General features: G+C 49.5%; 5 protein-coding genes across 11 annotated transcripts; 2 read left to right on the forward strand and 3 right to left on the reverse strand.

Annotated features, from left to right (window-relative positions):
• Positions 1 to 1,740: 1,740 nt before the first annotated feature.
• On the reverse strand, positions 1,741 to 7,333 carry LOC105187500 (period circadian protein). Of its 3 annotated transcripts, XM_011148315.3 has the most exons (4): positions 3,647 to 4,283; positions 2,497 to 3,086; positions 2,280 to 2,406; positions 1,741 to 2,089 (listed from the first exon to the last, which is right to left on the reverse strand). In XM_011148315.3, the coding sequence occupies exons 1-4, from the start codon at positions 3,876 to 3,878 to the stop codon at positions 2,073 to 2,075; spliced, it is 966 nt and encodes a 321-aa protein (XP_011146617.1). In that variant the 5' UTR covers positions 3,879 to 4,283; the 3' UTR covers positions 1,741 to 2,072. The 3 variants fall into 3 exon arrangements, with proteins under 3 accessions (XP_011146617.1, XP_025154981.1, XP_025154980.1); XM_025299196.1 differs by lacking the exons at positions 2,280 to 2,406; positions 3,647 to 4,283 and adding an exon at positions 7,200 to 7,333; XM_025299195.1 differs by lacking the exon at positions 2,280 to 2,406 and having other exon boundaries at positions 3,647 to 4,291.
• LOC105187499 (uncharacterized) lies at positions 6,084 to 12,200 on the forward strand. Of its 2 annotated transcripts, none has more exons than XM_011148313.3 (6): positions 6,084 to 6,710; positions 7,779 to 8,705; positions 9,086 to 9,456; positions 9,581 to 10,469; positions 10,636 to 11,017; positions 11,311 to 12,200. In XM_011148313.3, the coding sequence occupies exons 2-6, from the start codon at positions 8,089 to 8,091 to the stop codon at positions 11,440 to 11,442; spliced, it is 2,391 nt and encodes a 796-aa protein (XP_011146615.3). In that variant the 5' UTR covers positions 6,084 to 6,710; positions 7,779 to 8,088; the 3' UTR covers positions 11,443 to 12,200. The 2 variants fall into 2 exon arrangements, with proteins under 2 accessions (XP_011146615.3, XP_025154979.1); XM_025299194.1 differs by lacking the exon at positions 6,084 to 6,710 and adding an exon at positions 7,315 to 7,333.
• LOC105187481 (coiled-coil domain-containing protein 124) lies at positions 11,218 to 13,975 on the reverse strand. Of its 4 annotated transcripts, XM_025299197.1 has the most exons (6): positions 13,631 to 13,793; positions 13,398 to 13,548; positions 13,126 to 13,290; positions 12,756 to 13,024; positions 12,342 to 12,530; positions 11,218 to 11,382 (listed from the first exon to the last, which is right to left on the reverse strand). In XM_025299197.1, exons 2-6 carry the CDS (start codon positions 13,422 to 13,424, stop codon positions 11,376 to 11,378), a joined length of 657 nt encoding a protein of 218 aa, XP_025154982.1. In that variant the 5' UTR covers positions 13,425 to 13,548; positions 13,631 to 13,793; the 3' UTR covers positions 11,218 to 11,375. The 4 variants fall into 4 exon arrangements, with proteins under 4 accessions (XP_025154982.1, XP_019698858.1, XP_019698859.1 ...); XM_019843299.2 differs by lacking the exon at positions 13,398 to 13,548 and having other exon boundaries at positions 13,762 to 13,975; XM_019843300.2 differs by lacking the exon at positions 13,398 to 13,548 and having other exon boundaries at positions 13,631 to 13,707.
• On the forward strand, positions 13,547 to 15,798 carry LOC105187482 (UPF0235 protein C15orf40 homolog). The gene is made up of 4 exons (XM_011148297.3): positions 13,547 to 13,730; positions 14,992 to 15,088; positions 15,245 to 15,372; positions 15,473 to 15,798. The coding sequence occupies exons 1-4, from the start codon at positions 13,623 to 13,625 to the stop codon at positions 15,560 to 15,562; spliced, it is 423 nt and encodes a 140-aa protein (XP_011146599.1). The 5' UTR covers positions 13,547 to 13,622; the 3' UTR covers positions 15,563 to 15,798.
• On the reverse strand, positions 15,707 to 19,783 carry Vdup1 (arrestin family protein Vdup1). The gene is made up of 6 exons (XM_011148294.3): positions 18,740 to 19,783; positions 18,266 to 18,390; positions 17,803 to 18,020; positions 16,679 to 16,825; positions 16,306 to 16,527; positions 15,707 to 16,170 (listed from the first exon to the last, which is right to left on the reverse strand). Exons 1-6 carry the CDS (start codon positions 18,850 to 18,852, stop codon positions 15,979 to 15,981), a joined length of 1,017 nt encoding a protein of 338 aa, XP_011146596.1. The 5' UTR covers positions 18,853 to 19,783; the 3' UTR covers positions 15,707 to 15,978.
• Positions 19,784 to 20,035: the final 252 nt, after the last annotated feature.

Genomic DNA, 20,035 nt, shown 5'->3' on the forward strand with positions numbered 1-20,035 from the left:
ACTTCGCCAAAGGGAAAAGCATTCTTATCGTTGGCGAAACTAGCGTGGCACGGCCACATAGCGGCGTGGCGTGCACACGGTGACGGCATCGCCGAGTACCGGCTAGTTGTCTCCTCCAACAATACAATAACGATGAAAGGCGTCGCTTACGGGCGAGTCCGTTTAGCGTCCGCTCAACTCATGTACGTACACGTCGACTATCGGCAACGGCAACGTTGTGCCGTTAAAATATCGCGTTTACGCGAGATCTTTGTGCGGGAGAGAGAGAGAGAGAGAGAGAGAGAGAGAGAGGGAGAGGGAGAGAGAGAGAGAGAGAAATCTTTGTGGAGTGGTCTTCTCACACTGAATACCTATGGCTTCCGGGATCTCTCCGCTTGATGCAGCATGATTTCTACGTTGACGTTACAACATCACCGCCTTGGAAAACGCGAGAAGAAAAGCGACGGATGTGTATGCGTCGCTTTTCTTCTCGCGTGCGTGTATGCCTCACCTCCTCCTGTTCATATTAATGTCCGTTTAGTTTTCAGCAAAATAAAAATACCGCTGCGATCTCTCTGTCCTGTCAGCGCGCCGTCGCGTCGTTTGCTCGTCGCTACCAACGAACGAGCGTGCGCTGCAGGTTGCGCCTTGGCAGGTTCTCGCCACCAAAGTTCACCATTAATTGATGGATGCAGCTTCGAGGGAAGCTGCGTCGTCTGTTTGCCGTTCCTAATCTCCTCGTTATCCGCGAAATACCGCGAAATACCGCGAAATACCGCGAAGAGAGCAGCGCGCTTAACTCTCCTGGAAAAGGATCCGTCTGGGTCGCGGAACTGCGAGGTCGAGGAAAGAGCCGAGTAGGAGAAACAAGTAGTTATTCCCACGCCGCGCCCGCTCCTCGAGATGCTACGAGCACTTTCGCTATCTAACCTTATCGGAGAGCCCCGGCGTGTATTGCGAGAGGCGTAATAGGTTCGCGAGAGCGAGACCCGCGCGAGGCGGACGCGACTTGACGATTATTATACACCGGACCCATCGCTGCCTAGCTCTTTCTCCTTCTCATCCCGTTTTCAACATTCCGCTTTTAATCGCTTTAATTCGCGAGCAGAGCGAGAAACAGTTCCGTCGATTTCCCGCAGCCTCCTCGCGAACGTCGCGATCTGTCACGCTCTGGCTCTGGCGCGCGCGATGCACCGGAGTATCGTACATCCGCATTTCCAGCACCTGTTCCTCGGTGCTGTTGCCGACGGGACTTCTTAGCGCTCGCTCATCCGTAGGGATTCGAGATTGCTTATTCACGCGACGATCACGACTGACGCGCCAACGCGCCGGTTGTCGTCGTTATTGTTGTCGTTGTTATATACGTAAATGGCTCAAGGGTGCCCGAACGATTGTCGAAGATGCCAATTTAGTGCCGAGTTTGTCGAGGCTGACTTTCAGAGATTACCCAAGCCGATAGTGTGTCACGTTACCCGCCGTCGACCGCTCCTGCGATGCTATACCTCGTATATCATATTAGGAATATGCTCGAATGTAATTTATTTCTCAATGATCTGGATCGGAAGATGTTTCAGGGAAGGTGTCGCGTCATCAAAATTTCTTTCGTTTCGCTGCGCTGTTAAATTGGCAACCGTTCGCTACACAGTCGCTGGACACGGTACACGACTGTCTCTGTCTCTCTCTCTCTCTCTCTCTCTCTCTCTCTCTCTCTCTCTCTCTCTCTCTCTCTCTCTCTCTCTCTCTTTCTTTACGATGCCGGAGAATTGTAATTGCAAGTAAAATCCACATGCTCGTGGCCGAGCACGAAGCACAAGGTTCCTGTAGCAACGTTGCCTTTATTTTGCAAACTGTCCCTAGTAGGAAACTGACCATCGTACATATAATTGTCTCAGCAAGTTAAATGTAGGGGGGATCACTCCGTGTTGGATCTAGCGCTACGTTTTATGGCTGATTACTAACGCTTGTTCATCGAGAACGGTGCTGCTTTGCGTGTATTCAGTGTACAAATTATTATAGTGCAGCAAACATACAACGATCGAATAATCTCTTTTCCATCCTTCTTCTCCGCCTGCTCCGCGATGCATTCGAAAATCTTACGGAACGGCGGAACCTAAAATCATGTGAGAAAGATGAGATGACAGTGTCTCGTAAGGCGCGCGACTACCGGATCCGAGCAAATGGAGAAGCAAAAGCGCACGAGCTATGACGAGACGATGACGATGACGATGACGATGACGATGACGAGACAAACAGTAGTGTTCGTCAAGTGAAGCGAATTAATGATACGACAACGAACTCACCGCCGATGCAGGCCGGGCTCTTGCAAGCCGTACCAACGCTGGTCGCGGTGTAACAAAACGTTACGTTGCATCGGTGATGCAGAAGAGGATTGCCGCATACAGAGCAGTCAGGCTGCACATTCGAAGGCTACAATTTCATTGTTCTTTAATATACGTAGGCAGGCAGGCAGGCAGGCAGGCAGGCTATCACGAGCTCGACTCGCAATACTGTGTTTACCTGCGTTCTCCTCATGCCACCTTGTTGGATGCAAAGCCACGTGCTGAAGACGCATCCACCCGCGAGATTTATCCCGTACGTAATTTGCGGCACCATCGAAATCTGAGGCACCAGAGGTATCGATGGCACGGCGATACCGGCGGTGCCGGTTTCATTGATACCGATACCAGTGCCAGCGCCGGTGCCGACGCCGGTGCCGGTGCCGGTGCCGGTACCGATACCAACACCAATATCGATACCAGTTCCGGTTCCAGTTCCAGTTCCGGGATGAGTTTTGGGACCGGTACCAGTTTCGGTTTCAGTTCCAGTGGCAGTTCCGGTGGCAGTCCCGGGACCAGTCCCAGGACCAGTACCTGGCCCTGTACCGTTGGGATAGGTGTGGATAATATTATTGATATCAATGTTCGTTGTAATGTTAGTGGCCCTCAAGTCGTCGCTTCCGTAGCAATTTCCCGACTCGCAATTTAACTCGTACTCTGTGACGATTTGGTGGCGGTGTTTGGTCCTCTTTGTGCAATGGCTACATTTCTTGTCGCAGTCGTGATCCACGCTGCATTTCTTTAGGCACGCTTCCAAACAGTGCACCGGATCTGCAAAGTTGTGTCGCTTGTAGAGTGGCGATAATACATTACAATCGCGAGCGCGCGCACGCGCAGCTTCTCCTCTTCTTTCCTACGCGGACTCTCTGTTTCCCCTTCTTTCTATTCGATACATGCAACGAATCTTTAATCGGAGATCATTAATCGCGCGCCGCGGTAAATGCCGCACCGTGTTGCGAACACCATTCGTCGTACTTGCAGTTGCGCAACTGCAACGGTCCGGCTAATGATGAAGCGCGTGTTGCGCAACTGTGCGCGGCTCTGTTGGTCGCGCTATAAAAGATTGCCCGGTTTTAATTCAACGCGACAGTCTCCGACTACCGAGTGACCGCGCAACAGTCGGCGGCGCTTGCATAATGCGTTCGGCGAACCGGAGGATTTCGCGAACGGTACCGTCGCGCTTTGCGAAAGCCCCCCTCGCGACGAGCTACGAGTTGCGCTGACGTCTCTCTCTCTCTCTCACTCTCTCTCTCTCTCTCTCTCTCTCTCTCTCTCTCTCTCTCTCTCTCTGTCTCGATTGCTCTATAAATAACTATATACTCATAGTCTACCATTATCCGTCAGTATATCCGCATGGTTATAATGTCGCTTCGGCCTCATTAGACACATTATATATTTCTTGTAGTCCGGATTCCGACACTCCTGGTGTATCTTTCGCTGCTCCTCGCTGACCGTCTCGGTGCTGACCCCCCCAGCGGCCTCGGTCTCCTTCAGACGCACCACCGACGCGTGCGCCGCACTCAGGATGGCGAGCAGTTGCACGAGCGAGTACGTCAGCTCCATAGCGCGCGATTTTCAACGAAATAACCGGGCGGGATGAGCAGCCGAACCCTTTATACCCTATAAGCCGCTTACCGGCCGGGTGAACGACCCCCGACGTTTGCGTTGTCAAACGTCTCAGTTACAAGAGTGTTTGCGCCGGGGCGTTCTCGTAAAGATACGTCGCGCTCGGCTAATATATTAACGCGTAAATTGTTATCTCTCCCTCGACGGCGACGGAGAGTGCAACGTCAAATTTGCACTACTTATCGCGCGTACAGGCGCCCCGCGGAATTGTCCCTCCCCGCCCCTCCGAGCCTCCTCCCGCGCGGTCGGTCGTGCATGCGCGCACAGTTAAGCGGCGCGGTGTGTGTAACGCCGTGTAACGCCGTGTAACGCCGTGTAATGGCGTATCACGAAGGATGCGTAGGACGGAGGATGCGGCGCGTAAGGTAAGGCGCGTGTGCCAACGCGTGTGGCTCTCTCTCTCTCTCTCTCTCTCTCTCTCTCTCTCTCGTAATTACCCTCGATGTCAATCTCGTCCGCTCGCCGCCCTTTGACCTCTTCGACGAGGGAAGAAAAAGAAAAAGAAAAAGAAAAAAAGAAAGAGCATTCGCGATATGCGATCTCGCGCCTTAACGCCTGACGAGCAAGTTTTTCTTTCTGTCGGGCACTTTCTGTTATGAAAAGTTGCAAGATGCAAGATGTACGAGATCAACGAGACGAAATAAAAGAATACTACATGTTGCGCGCGATTTATCTGCGCGCGCGCGCGCGCAAGCCACATTCGCTGCTTTCAGCTTTCTTCCTCGTCGCGACGTAACGGGGCACTTGGAGTGTTATCTCATGCGCGTTTGTTCCGCAAATACATTTATTCGACATGTGTCACTACCGCGTGACTCTTCCCTATTTGGACGGAAGGACGCTGCCTCGGGGGAGGCACGTTCAATTACGATCGCGCGAAATGACATAATTTGAGGAAAAGCGTTGTCGCTCGCGACACCTACGACGCGATTCAACGCGAACTTTGCATTCAACGAAAAAAGGAGAGACCCATGCGATCATCGTATCGCACGGATCGAATAATGAGATCGCCAGACCGCTCGAACAAGTCAACGACACTCGCTCTTATCATAATCTGGATTATAGATGACGAAATACTATCACTTCCTCCTCTATTTGCGCTATACTTATCGATAAAGTTGCGCGCAAATTGAATACAGCTCTCTAGAATGCTAGTTTACGTTTGCATTTTTTCCCAAGACGGACGATCGCGGGAACCTCCGTATCGACGCGACCCCTTTCAGCCGCTCCGTTTTTCATTTTTTTCTCTTTGCGCTTTTTATGATTAGCACGGTCTCTCTCTCTCTCTCTCTTTCTCTCTCTCTCTCTCTCTCGGTCGCTCGTCCGTCATTCAAAACGGCCGTCGCGAGCGATTGTTTGCAATAGGTCAGATCATTAGCCATTTTTTTCACGCGCATGTTCGCGATTTATAAAGGACTTCTCTCTTCCGTCCGTTCAATGGCGAATACCGCTACTACGGCCGCTAGTGCTATGGGTGAGGGGGAGGGGGGGAAGCTGAAACGCCGAAAAGTCGATCGTGTGTGACGTCGAAGGGTGATGCCGAAATAGGTAACGGCCGATTCGAAATCTCTTGAGCCTACTTGACCCCTTTATTAGATGCAAATACGACGCACCTTTACGGTCGTCAAAGCCACGTATAATAATACCGCTCGTGAAGAAAGCGCGCGCGTATTCTTCGGACGACAATTCGCTTCATAGCGGTACATCCCGAGCAAACAGAGTCGGACGCAGACGAGGTCGATGCAGCGGACTTTCTAAACGCCCTGTATACGAACAACTTCCCCCCGATGAGAAGGGGGGGGACCACCGGTCTCTGTCTCTTTCTCTTTCTCTCTCTCTCTCTCTCTCTCTCTGTTTCGCCTCTCTTTCTCGTGCACGTTGCCATCCGTGTGCTCGGGACGTACAATGGCCGCTCTGAGCCGACGTGCTTCGTGTCTCAAGTATCAATCGTCCTCAATTTTCCCGTCTTAATTTGCCGGCTAGACGCCCACGTCGCGAAAAGAAGGAACGAGAGGGAAAGAGAGAGAGAGAGCGAGAGAGAGACAGAGACAGAGAGAGAGAGAGAGAGAGAGAGAGAGAGAGAGAGAGAGAGCGCGAGAGAGCGAGAAAGAGAGAGAGAGAGAGAGAGAGAGAGAGAGAGAGAGAGAGAGAAAATGAGCGATGCTCCGCCGCGGTATCGTCACTCGACGCGAGTCCGCGCGACTGCGACTTCCGATGGACGCCCGCGTCCTGACGGATCGTCATCGTCGTTGTCGTCATCATCATCGTCACCATCATCATCACCATCGTCATCACCATTACCATCATCATCATCATCATCATCACCATCACCATCATATCATCGTCGGCAGCAGCGCGCACGTCATTGACGGTCTCCTCGGCGAAAACATAGTGGCCGATACACGCGACCGATTGTGTCCCGGATGCACGTTACGTGTGGTTGCGACGCGTTTGCCGAACTTCGCGAGGACTTCCATCGGCGAGCGCGGCGAAGGGAGAGAGACAGAGAGAGAGAGAGAGAGAGAGAGAAAGACAGAGAGAAAGAGAGAGAGAGAGAGAGAGAGAGAGAGAGAGAGAGAGAGAGCAAGTCGTGCTGTCGTCGGTGTGCCGTCGCTATCTCGACGGTATCTCGACAATACCTCAACTCATACGACGGCATCGTCGTGCGCGTCGTGAGATACTCTGTTTGTTCGACCGAGCAGTGCGTGTACAGTGAGCGGTTACAGTCTCGCGTTATGTACGTCGTACACGGCTTTCAACCGAGTAAGTCAGGTGAGTGTGCACAGCGCGTCGTTCCGCAAAAGTCTCATCCGCGAGCCGAGAGAGAGAGAGAGAGAGAGAGAGAGAGACTGAAATTCATTTAAATATAACGCGCGATTGCGTATTCAATCGTCTCTCGAAGATGCACGAGAGCGAGGAGAATGCGTGCGAATGTTCACTCGATCCCCCCTCCCCCACGCATGTATGCAATTTGCTCGATTGCTAGCTGGATTAGCGAATCGACGAAGTACCGTCGCGTCAGATCGGAGTGCCCCCCCTTCTCCACTCGCGTTTACGCATTCGCTACGAGACGAATGCCGAAAAGTTGTCGAAACACCGAATCCACAAGAGCCGTAAGAGCCGTAGCCCCCCAGCGGAATGTTACTTTCGGTAACCGGTGAAAAGGCGAAACTATCCAATTAAAAGAGCGCCTAACGCGCTCTCTTCCGCCGCTCCGCGGTTATAATACAGAGATCGTTCTGCTGGATAAGCTGCACTTACGTCGTTGCGAAAGAATGCACGGTCGAGCAATCGATTCAACCCGTTGCGTAGGCCGCGAATCGAGATCTTCGCGCGTTTGTATTCTGCTCCTCCAGATTCCTCCATGTCGTCGAGAGACATCCATGTGGGCTTAAGTGAGTAGTGAATGGGCTCGTTATTATCCGATAAAAACCGAGCCGAAAATTAATCTGGAATAGATATCGTAATGAGGAAGGAGCGCGCGCGCCTCCACCGTCGAGAATCATTCGAGCGAGGAAGCGACGCGCGCGCGCTTTCGTTTCTTTTTTCCGCGGGGAAATCTCGCTGCTCGGGCATGTGGAACGCAGGAAAAGCGTTGCGTGATGAGAAAGTCGCTCTTTGCGCAATAAAAACTCGTCGACCTACAGCTCGATCTGTAACATACCGTAGGCGAGTAGGCGAAAGAAACCGCGAGCGGTTTATCGAGTGGCGTTCGGGACAGTTTCGCGCTGACGTTCGACAATACTCGATCGCGCCTGCCGACACTATCGTCCGATCGGCTCGTAATCCGCGGTGTTGACGCACGGGATGTTGGACGCTTCTTACATCGACCATTTTCAGAAGTAAACTCGACTCGTTGAGAAGAGGAGGCAGCGGCGCGGCCGTGCGAGACGCGTGTTCGAGGAAACACGCGCCTACAGAGGAGGCATGCAGCGCGGCCGTCGAGAAAAGCAGGGATATGCACCGTGTGTGTATGACTATACATAGTCGTTGACATTGGCGTTAGTCATAACCGTAAGAGACATAAGAGACTCGAGGAAAATGCACACCGCCAGTAGCAGTACGTGACGTGTACCTCGCATCTGGAGCTCCAAGTTTGGTTCGCGTGATGTCTTTATGATCCGACCGACTGGAGGATCAAGAAGGGACAATGGCGACGCAGGTAGAAGAGAACCCTTCGCCGTCGTCGCCGCCGCCGTCGCCGCCGCCGCCGTCGCCGCCGCCGCCGCCGCCGACGGAGGCGTCTCCTTGGTACGGCAAAGTGTTCGAGTGCTGGAGGAATCGTAATCGAGTAAGTCCCGGTAGAGTGGAGCTGCCCGACTGCGACTTCTTCATTGTGGCGCCGCGACGCACCTTGCGCGTACTCCGACCGACCCTGAAAAGCGGCTGGTATTACGAGAGTACGATCGATCGACCCGAGTCGATCAACGACAATTTCTTCGCGCGTTGGTCCAGGAGACCGCATCCGTCCGGGAACTGCAGATGTTCCTTTCGCCAGTCGGCCGGCGCGTTGGCCGTCAGCAACGAGGAGCGCATCATATCCGCCGAACTCAATCGGATACGAACGAGCCTCTGCGAGGCGGAGAAGAACGCGCGCGACATGGAGGAGCTGGAGCAGAGGGTCTCGGTGAATCTGCAAAAGCTGCGGGACAACCCGCTGGCCGGCCACGTGGACTACCAGACGTCCGACGCGTTACCGACGACGACTGATCGTCACCGGTCGTTCGAGCAGAGCGCGAAGCATCAGATCGTCAAAGATTTAGAGCGGTACGGACTCTGCAACGAATTCTATCTATCTATCTATCTATCTATCTATCTATCTATCTATCTATCTACCTATCTATCTATCTATCCATCTATCCATCTATCCCATCTATCTACTTTGATCTGTAATTTAGAAGTGTCAGAGGATGTAACGTGTCGTTGCGTGAAATTTAATCCGATTAATACCAATCCGATTTTAATTAACATGTATCTATTGCATTCGAATCCCGCCGCCGCCGCCGCCGCCGCTCCCCCCCCCCCTCACCGTATTTGATCTCATCGCCCCCGTTCATCTTCACGTACGCGATTGTACGTGCGATTGTGATGAGCGAATCATTGGAAAGACGCTGGGAACTAACGACAACACAATTGAATTACATCAGGTACATTAATACGCTGCTGGAAGAAATACTCGACGACACGGTTAAACATGTGGCCGAAGTGGAGAAGAACGGCGTACGACAGTCCAAAGTGGCCTGGCAACAAACGGATGTTCTTACGAACAAGTCGCGACCCGACGAGTCCAAGGAGGAAGTACCGGCCACGAGAAACGGACGCGGATCTTTCGTCGATGTCGATCTCTCTGTAGCCGACAACAAGAGGCAGGAGTGGCGATGCGGTGGCAAAAATCGGGGGGGCAAGAAGCAATTCGCCAAAGTGAACGAGGTGAACGAGGGCTACGTGAACCCCGCTTTCGTTGGCTCGACGGACCAACTGGCTTCCATAGAGCTCGATCGCGCCACGGAGAAACACGGTAAGCACGGCTCATCTACGCGAAACCGGGACCGAGACGTCGCTATCGCGCGATAGCCTTTGCCATATCCCTCTCCGTCATTCCTCGTCAAGATTCTTCACCGTTTTCTTATTTCACGAAACAGCCGACCTGTACCTCGGAATACCGGCACACATCACGCCGGAGAACATCGCGCCGGAGCGCGAAACGGACTGCGTGGATTCTGGCATCAACAGCGTGGAGACCATCGAGCTTCAACCGGACCAAGAGGCCAGCTTCGAGCAGTCGCTTTTACGAATCATCGATGAGAAACTGGGCAGAGGCCCCACGACGAATAATCCGGGAGAGGACAGCACCGAGGAAATTTTGCCGAAGGCGGTTTCGCTTGCGGAGGAACACTCGAGCGATTCCGACCAAGGAGCTGCGAAAACCTGGTCGAAAGTCCGAGAGACCGCGGAGACTACCGCCGAGCACGTAATCGATTCGGCAGGTTCCGAGACGATGGAGCAGCTGGAAGATAATAATCAAGTCAACGCGCAGACCGACTTCGACAAGCTCCGTCTGGAGTTCCGGAACAACGATCACGAGCCATCGTTGAACGGTGGGGAGGCTCCGTCGAAGCTCGGCGCGAAGCTGAAGGAGACTCTGCCTATCCCTGCCGAAGCGGCCGATTCTCCGATCGAACTCAGGGATTACAGGAAAGGCTGGTCCGAGTTGGACGGAATCTCCTCGCGAGGTAGCACACGACGCGACCTGCCCGACTCGGTGACGTTTCGAAGGAACAGGAAGCCGACAATCGTCTTCCTGCACGGCTTCGGCTCGTCGGCCGAGATCTTTGAGCACCAGCTGCAGTATTTTTCGTCGCTCGGTTATCCCTGCATAGCTCCCGACATGCTCGGACACGGTATGAGCTCGGCGCCCGGTCGATCGCGAGATTATCACTTTGGCAAGCTGCTCAAGGATCTGGACGCTGTTTTGCATCATTACGCTTTCAAGCCTGGCGAGAAGTGTGTCTTGGTAGCGCACAATTACGGGTGAGTCGAAGATCCGACCCCCCCCGCCGGATGGGTGGGTGAAAAAAAGGTTTCCTACAAATTCAAAAGGTCAAAAGGCGAAAAGGACTCGTCTTCCGTTCGCGCGAAATCGACGCCCCCCTCTCCCCCCCCCCGGTGAATGGTATCTTTAAAATTCCCATTGCAGGTGCAGCTTCGCCACGGCCTTGGCTTACAAGTACGACAGCAATGTCCATCAGCTCGTGCTGATTTCAGGCGGTGGGCCAACCCCGTTGGCCCCGCCGAGTACAGAAAGCGCTGGACACTGCTGTCTCAGGGCGATCCTCGCGCCTCTTTTAATGTGCGGTCTTCACCGAGATATTCTGTATTCCGCACGAGGACGGCAACACCCTTATTGCGGTCAAGAGTCGATGGAACAGTGGCCTTCGCATATGAAATATGTATTGGACGGTATGATATGGCCGGAGGGTGACTATGTTTTTCACAGGAGGATATGCACGCCCACACTTTTGGTGCATGGACTGAGAGACAACAAGGTGTCTTTGGTACAAGAGTGTCAAATGGAAAGGGTAAGTTTGCGTTCTTATTCGATCGACGTATGCGAAAGAGGGAAGGAGGGAGGGAGGGAGGGAGGGAGGGAGGGAGGGAGGGAGGGAGGGAGGGAGGGAGGGAGGGAGGGAGGGAGGGAGGGAGAGAGAGAGAGAGAGAGAGAGAGAGAGAGAGAGAGAGAGAAGAGAGAAGCAAATAAAATAATTACACAAACAAACACTTAGTGGTGTAGAAATTTGTCGCATGTATTAATTATTTGCTTCTTTTTAAAAATCATATACGATTCAATCATCGTTTGTTTTACACTTTTCAGACGATGATGAAGGCTTTCCTCGAAGCTATTCCAATGGCTGGTCATAGCCCTATGACAGAGTGTCCTCAGCAGCTGAATCATATGATACATTGTTTTATAGATTTGTGGAAAAACAAAAAGTGGCAACACTGATATCGCATAGTTTTAAACTAGATAATTCGAACATAGGAGTATAATCGCCTAAGAAGCTCTATCATATCAAAAGATTATACCGACTGAACCGACCAATTGCACGGACCAATTATTAATTAATTATGGTATGATATGAAACTTTCGTGTATCCAAGTTTGAAGAGGAGACGAGCTATTCGTTTTAAGACCTTTCGGAGAAAGGTTCTCGGTTCGATAGAACGGTAAGGTAAATTAATAAGAGAAACTTGTGCATAGAGCGCATAGAGCGCGGCCTCATAAATGTGCCAAGATGTACAGATTGAATAAATACAAGATGTCCTATTTGTTCCGATCACTTGAAATAACTTTTATATGTATTTTTAAATCTATTTGCAGTTTTTAATTATCAATTTTTACAAGTATACGTAGTTTGGAATTGCCGATGCCGACTACACAGTGCCAACGAATTGTACCAATGAATGGCATCTTCGACACTGTCTTTCCATTTAAATTAGATGCTTTTTCGTAAAACATCTCGTTTTTGTGCAAAACATGCCTGGCACAACGACAGGTTTCGGCCGAGAGTTATTCAAAGTGATCTCGCAAATATCGCATAGAGGCTATGAAACAAAATACAGATTTGACCAAAGATCGTTTGTGGATATGTATGTGTATATATATATATCCATTTCTCATATCATCCATCCATAATACGCGTATGTCAAATATATTTTTAATATAAGTTATTCGTTTTATCAATAAAAGTGTGTGTATACAGTTCATCGCGTCGTTGCGACAATTATTATTTAACCGAAACATCGAGAAGTAAATAAATCAGTCGATCTCCTATCTGAATACATATCAAATTCCCAGATAGATATTTGAGTACGTTTATAAAGTTGTCATTACACATTCATTTACTGTTTCAACTTTTGATTGAGTGGATTCTCAGCCGACTTCATCCATTCTTTCCTAAGAATCTGCTTCAGTTGACTCAATCTCAAGGTAGGATTTTGTTCTTTAATCACAGGCATCATTCTCTCCTCAAAGTTGGCGTATGCGGCCTTCATCCGTTTTTCCGGGTGTCGATCGGCTTCGGGATCTTTTATACTGAAAAAAACCGAGGAAAAAATTTAGAAGAAAAAAGGAAACAAAAATTAAATCTATACAACGCCGCGCACACACATGGCATCTCGAGCTTGATATTCATTCATTCTCTCTCTCTCTCTCTCTGTCTCTCTCTCTCTCTCTTTCTCTCTCTCTCTGTCTCTCTCTCTCTCTCTCTCGCTCTCTCTCTCTCTCTGTGCTTCGTGGTTTGACGTTTTCTGAAATTACCTCAAGACGGATAAGGCTTCGTCTATACCGTGAGCCGTTTCACCCTCCAGAATTACTCTGTTCAGGTTCTCTTCGATTGGTTTCTCTTCATCCTTTCTCTTCATAGCTACCAGATTTCGTTTCTCAGTGATGGCGACAATCTCAGCCCTTGTGACTTTGGACGCTGGTTGTTTACCGCCGACTTTTATATTCGCCATTTCTTCCTCAAGCATAGCTTTAGCCTCTGCCTTCTTTTCTAATTGCTGTTGGCGTTTTTTCTCGAGTTCTTCCTGCGTGCGTAGGAAAATAGACGTGTATTGTACCTTCTTCATTGGAAACACCAACACTTGTTCCTCACCAAACCAACATGACACGAAGTCCTACTACATACTTGTTTTTGCTTCTTTTTTAATAGCTGTTTGTCGTCATCTTGCCAAGCTCTGTCTTCAGCTTCCAGTGCTTTCTTTATAGTTTCGGCTTCTTTGGCCGCTGCTTTTCTAGCACGGGCGGCCACCGCCTTGCTATTCTCGCCCACAATTTTTTTCGGCATGTTGACCTTGAGAATAGAGTTGACCAGTGAATAGAGCGTTCCGTATAGTGTTATGTATATATGAAACATTAAATTCTAAAGTACTACACGCATCACAACGTGTGCTCGTGTACGTTTAAAAATAGCGGGTAAGTGTGCATGCCACTGTGTGTTATGCCAGCCAGTTAATCACGCATGCGCGAAATAATTGGTTAACGCGAAGGATGTTGGTCAGGTTAGAGAGAACCGACAAATAACCCGCAATATCCCAAAGTCCATAAACGTCTGTAAAATTGCACGTGTTACATATACCGTTCGACAGACGACGAAACGAGACAACAAGGTGCATCGGAAAACATATGCTTACGAGGCTCACAAACAGCTGCAGGCATTTAATATCCACGCGTGAAATGTCAAGACAACGGTCCACGAAAAACGAGAAGACGCGAAAGGCGACCGCTACTGACGTAAGTGATGGTTTGCGCACATTGAACTTACCCCGATTCCCTCTGCCTACACAGAACATTCAATCACCTATCACGAAAATAATACAACATTTTCTATCGTATGTGACTGACAATTCCTCGCACTCTGTGTTGGAGGTCACACAATTGGCTAGCCACACGGAGATGTAACGTTCGAACGATCAATCGAAGTCCGATTCTCATTTATAGTTGTAGGATCGATTGTCTTTTCGATTCTTTCATCAATCGCAGCTATAGACTTTACGTCGGTTCTTTTTTCCTTTTTAATCAACATTGTTAGATTTGTTCGTCATTAAAATTTGTTAACGATTGTTGTTGTGCGATAGTACAGTCGGGAACAAAGAAACATAGAGGGGGTTTCGAGCACGATGAGTTTCGCAACGCGACCCAATAGGAAATTTTCTCACTGGTCACTAAATGTGTTCCGAAACTCACCGAAAAAAGCTTTCTGTTCTCACTCTTATGCGACGATTCCATACCGAATCCGCCACAAGTCGGCTGCACAGTCTTTCACCAAAAAAAAAAGAAAAAAAAAAAAAGAAAAAATCAAAGCCGCAGCGTCGTAGCTCAATAACGACGAGTTATGCAAACTCCTATTTTTATTTCCAAGCAGCAAATTGGATGACTTTATTTCCAAGTGATAATTTCATTAAATATAAGAATAGTTGTATCGCAATCACCCAGATAGCACACACGGATGTCCATTTTTTTTTTTTTTACAAAAAGATGTCCATGGTACGTACGTTTGTCACACAACTTCGGACATAAGACGTCCGTATATCGGACGTCCTACAGGTCCGATGTCCAAACAAGGACATCCTTGTTACGTCCAATTTGTGTCCACGAACGTAAATCGAACATACGGACATAAATTGGACGTGAGACGTACATCCATTGGATGTCCGGTGCTGTCTGGGTATATTCTTCGAAAGCAAGTTCGAAGTTTCGGAATTCGGATGCGAAAACCTCTGTGTTTGGGCCGCAGTTTGGAATGTAGCCGATGTGGGGGGTGGGATACGACGAGGGAATTTGTGTCGGAAAAAATTCCTGGAAACTAATCTTTCTCATCGGGCATCCGTTGCGCTCCGAATTGCGCCCAAAACAAATGATTGAATCCCAGTTTTGAAACCGACCCACCAAACCTGAATCTTATACTATTAAATGCTATGATGATAGCAAAGGCTGTAATGTTCCAGGCTTGTTGAGGGCTAAAATAGCTAATTTGCAAATATATTGTTCGCAGAACCAATCCACAGGCAATCCGGTGCTTTACGATAAAGATGGAAATGTAACGATTAAAATTCAAGCTAAACCGGGCGCAAAGTGTAACAATATAACCGGTAATAGGAAATATCTCTCGACAAAAATATTATACTTCTGTCTTTGTACGATCACGAGTCCTTGATTTCATTAAAGAAAGACGAAATGAAATTGCGCTCCTCTGAGCGGACAAAATTGTAACATTGAATTGTAAAATTGAATCTCAATATCCGCAGATATTACCAACGAAGGGGTAGGCGTTGCGATATCTGCACCACCAACGGAAGGAGAAGCGAACGCCGAACTGGTCAAATATTTAGCTTCGATTTTTGGACTGAGAAAATCTCACGTGTCCTTGGACCGGGTTGGTTTTTCATTCAACTAACAATTCCACACGATTAATTTGTTTATCTCGACGACTTATATTCGCTACTCCACTCTCTCTCTCTCTCTCTCTCTTTCAGGGATCCCGAAGCCGGCAGAAGGTTGTTACAGTAACGGGAATTACGACGGATCAAGTACTGGAGAAGTTGAAGATAGAAATGCAAAACTGAATGTGTGAATTTTCCTTTTTTCATAATATAAAAGATAAAGTTTCTCCCTCTGTCTCTATTAGTCTTCTTCCTGTACAAGTTATCCCCCCCCCCCAAGTTATCCACATAATTTTCTCCTGCGTCGGTACATCTTATCCATTCTCCTTATTGTTACATCATTTATTTTACGCATATTTTTAACGTAGATGTGTCATCGTGAGCGTTATTTTACACAACATTATCATACAATTTGTACATACACATACACACATATTTGTCCAGGAAGATAATTGACGCGGAATCAACATCGTGCGGCGACACGACGTCGTGTGTGCGACGCATTCGTCGTCAAGACGTTCATTGTACCTCATTCATGTTTCTTTAGCACCCAGAGATATCTAGAATCGCACCAGTTTCGATATCAGTTTGAGCGTTCGTTACTCTTGTATCTCGAAAGCTTTATCGTCGAGCCATGGTCGGAAGATGGGTAGCGTCGACGGATAATGAGCGCCTCGTTTGGACGGCGCCGTACCTGCCGGTGCACCCTCTGGTCGTAGCGGGTACGTGGCCAGTACGATCGGTATTTGCAACTTGATCTCTTTGTCCAGACTCTTCGGGCTTATGACGAACTACGACAAGTCGTGAATATACCTTGCCAAGCGAACCCAAGCGGCGAATTCAAGAGTCAGGGAGGAGCTCGGCGAGTAAACGAAAAGTATCTACTATATGTATATACATTACGTAAGATTTTGGTCAACACTCACGTAAACGTGGTAAAGAACGTTGATCAAGTGGCATCCCCGCAGATTAGTCGGCGGCAGAGGAGGCACGTACATTTGCTCGTTTAGCCATTCCTCGCCCTCGCCCGGCCGAATTTTTCCCCTCGACACACTAGCCAGCTCGCGCGTCTCGCTCGCGAGTACTTTACCCCGGCACAAGTATTGTATCGTCTCGGTGAGGGACGCTTTGGTAGACTTCATCGTCACCTGTCAATTCGAGCCAACTCGAGAGAGAGAGTCGCTTATATTTCGTAATGTCTCTCGATGTCTCAACGACCGCTGATGTCATCGAGAAAAATTCTGCGCGTGGAGAGGCGTGTCGGCGCCACCGCGCAACGTGCTTAATTATATAGCGTACCTTGCTGCGATTGCTGACGGTCGCGGAAATGCCGATCGTTTCCCCGGGTACATATCCACCTCGATCCAAACTCACTCTGCAGAATACCGGCCCACCCGAGACGCAAGAGACACCAACGCGTTGCTCGATCTCTTGTCTCGCAGGTTGCTGTTTGTTGTGGCAAAAGTGGCTCGATTTATATTGATTTATATTGATCGATAGACGCGGATCCCGCGATCTGTCTCGCGGATTGCGGAGGTTAGATGAAATTAAACACGATGTGTCATCGAGAGTTGTCGGAGAGCGCTTACGATTATTCTTCGAGGTTCGCGGAACAACAGAGGACAGCAGAGGTGTGTGTGTGTGTGTGTGTGTGTGTGTGTGTGTGTGTGTGTATTTGCGCCTACGTGAGAATTTTCCAAGAATGCCAATGCGTTGCCAATACGGATACATGTCACGCCTTTGTCACGGCATTTGCCCAGTGCGCGGACGAGTGCTCATCATTACGTTACGTTGTCACTGGGTACAATATGAATCGTATGCTAACAGAGAACGCTTCGTTCTCTCTCTCTCTCTCTCTCTCTCTCTCTCTCTCTCTCTCTCTCTCTCTCTCTCTTTTTATTTTTATCGTTTAAATCTCTCTATCGCGGCGGATACTTCGCGACGCACGATTTATTTCAAATTCTCAGCCTCGCGTCGAGAGATATTTGCAACGCTTTCGCACGGGTTAGGTCGATGACCACTATTTAGGTAACTTGGGTTATGGTAATGCACACATCAGGTGCAGCAGGTTGTTCTCCTTAATCGCGCGCGCGCGCGCGTATGTGTGTGTGTGTGTGCGCGCGCGAGCAAGCGAAACACTTTCTTCAACGGCGGATCAACTCCTCGAAATTTACCCGTCCGCGCGCTGATTTCTTTCGCAATTTCGCCGCTGTTTTCTTGATCGGCTTTGGTCAGGGCCGAAAATCAATCACGATTGGAAGAGAGAGAGAGAGGGGGAGCCCGGAGGACGTAGTCGCGACGATCAGCGCGATTAGCGTGACATTTTAAGGTAGGACGGCTGACACCGATCGATTTACAGACAGACGAGTCACAGTGTCATCGTCGGTTAGTAGTAGGAGTAGTAACGCTTGGCGTAACCTCACCGCTAATATCGGAGGTTCCAGGTTCAAGTCGATCGGGTTCATGACGATGAAAACCTGTTGATTTTTGTGCGTGAGCCCGCCCGGCTCCCGGAGAGCCGCTTTGCAGTAATACTGCACCCATCCGTGCTTTCCGAGGAAGGTGGACGGTAGACCCAATGGTAAGCCCAATTTGAACGGGAAGCTGTGTATTCCCGGGGACAGCAGCGACGGTCCTTCGCCTGTTGCGAATTCGCGTCGTCGTCATTAGCGACGAACATTCATATCAACATTAAATCGGTAAGTGTCCCGTTTCTCTCCCTCCCGTCATTAGTGCGCAAACTAGGAAAAGGGAAGAGAAACAACGGACAAGCTCTTTCTTCTCGTAAGCTCTCTACTCGTAGCATATAACTTTATTAACTTTTCGCGCGTGTCTCTCAATTCAACGAAAAAAAGAAATGGATATGTAGCCCAAAGAGTGTCTCACCTGGTTCGCCCAGCAGCCTCATGCGAAAATCGATGTAATTCTCTTTGTCGTAAACCCTCTCGGCGCGTTGACTGCGTATCCGAACCACTCCTTCGCCCACAACATGGAAATGCAGTCCCGAGACGCTACGGTAACATGTTATCCCATATTAATAATCATTCGTGCGTTACGCACTCGACCGACGCGAGCCGCGTATAGATATTATTTGACACCTTGATGAGTGAGTGAGTGAATGAGTGAGTGAGTGAGTGAGTGAGTGAGTGAGTGAGTGAGTGAGTGAATGAGTGAGAGAGAGAGAGAGAGAGGAGAGAGAGAGAGAGAGAGAGATTTTCTCCGTCTCTCTATACTATTGTGCAAAATAAATTCGACGATTCTTACTTCCCGTGTTTGTTTCTTTTTGTTCTTTCTCTTCTCTCTCAAGCGCAAATTCTCTCGCCGATTTTGCCGATCTGTTGGTAAATATCCGTTACTTACTAAGCCTCATCGTCCAGCTCGATGAGAACCCGACCGGATAAGAAGTGGCCGGGAAAATACAATAGATTCGTATTGTCGAAGAGTATCAGGAACTTGCTCAGTTTCCTCGTCATCCTGCCGTGTCGTTAACAAGGACGAGGACGAATTTTCGCTGTAACGCCGAAGAACGACGAACGACGATCCGTGCGCGGCTTCACGCTCACTGAATACACATCGAGCCGTGGTAACAACCTTCCTCTTCCATCCGCTACCTCGTGAACCGCCGAGAATCGCGAGGACTCGCGTGTTGCGTTAGGACGTCGTCCGTAACACGGCACGCATCGTCTCTCTCTCTCTCTCTCTCTCTCTCTCTCTCTCTCTCTCTCTCTCCCTCTCTCCTTATCTTCCGCACGGCCTCCGCTGCGCGTTGGCGAATCGTTGGTGTATCAGCACGTCATACACGTTGCGCGTCCAGGATGTAGCGGCGAGAGCTCAGCACATTTTCGCGCAGTCGAGATGTGAATGTGCGCGATCACCGCGCGGCGTGCGTTCTCACCTCGCGCACTTGTCGCGCGATATATCGTCGGACGTAGGACCGAAGGCAGGACGCTGAGATGCGCGCATCGACACGCACGATACGCGCGGATCCTATCGTCACCTTCGCTTCGCAGGAGTGCGTTCTCTCTTGCCCATTCTTGGAGGCGCGCTCACTTTCGCTCCCTACCTGTCTGGTCGCGTCACTTCCACCTCCAATCGTCCGGTCCCTCACCTGGTCTCTCTCACCTACCTACCTACCTACCTACCTTTCTACCCGATACTTGGCCAATGGCAGCGGTCTAGTCGACTAGTTGCTGTTTTTGGCATTCCATGGTTTCAATCGCTCACGCGCTACATTGTTGTCGCTATCGCGGTAGCGGTTAGCCAAAGTTTATCGAACAAAAACGAAGAATTCTATGTTTACGAATACTCGTCGTCGAAGGCGCGTTTACTCCGACGACGACGAGTATCGTAGGAGTATAGTAACCGTATAACTTTTCCAAATTTACTTTCGTACGATGGGGATATACGATGACTGGAATGATGACTACAGGTGGAAAGGTTTTTATCTACATTTCATGCTGAATGAATGAATGAATACACACACTGGTGGTGGTATGTAAATTATGTTACGGGCTGTAAAAGTATATTTTTGAAATACAAAAGCTTGTTGCTCAAAGATAGCAACGCCTATGATAATGAGAAATGTAGAGGCACGAGGCCGTGCCGATGATATTATCAGCGCCCCGTAGCGGCAGCAGCCGCAAGTTATCGATTCCT

Source organism: Harpegnathos saltator, unplaced genomic scaffold (assembly GCF_003227715.2).
Source record: "Harpegnathos saltator strain DR-91 unplaced genomic scaffold, Hsal_v8.6 scaffold254, whole genome shotgun sequence".
Classification (NCBI taxonomy): domain Eukaryota; kingdom Metazoa; phylum Arthropoda; class Insecta; order Hymenoptera; family Formicidae; genus Harpegnathos; species Harpegnathos saltator.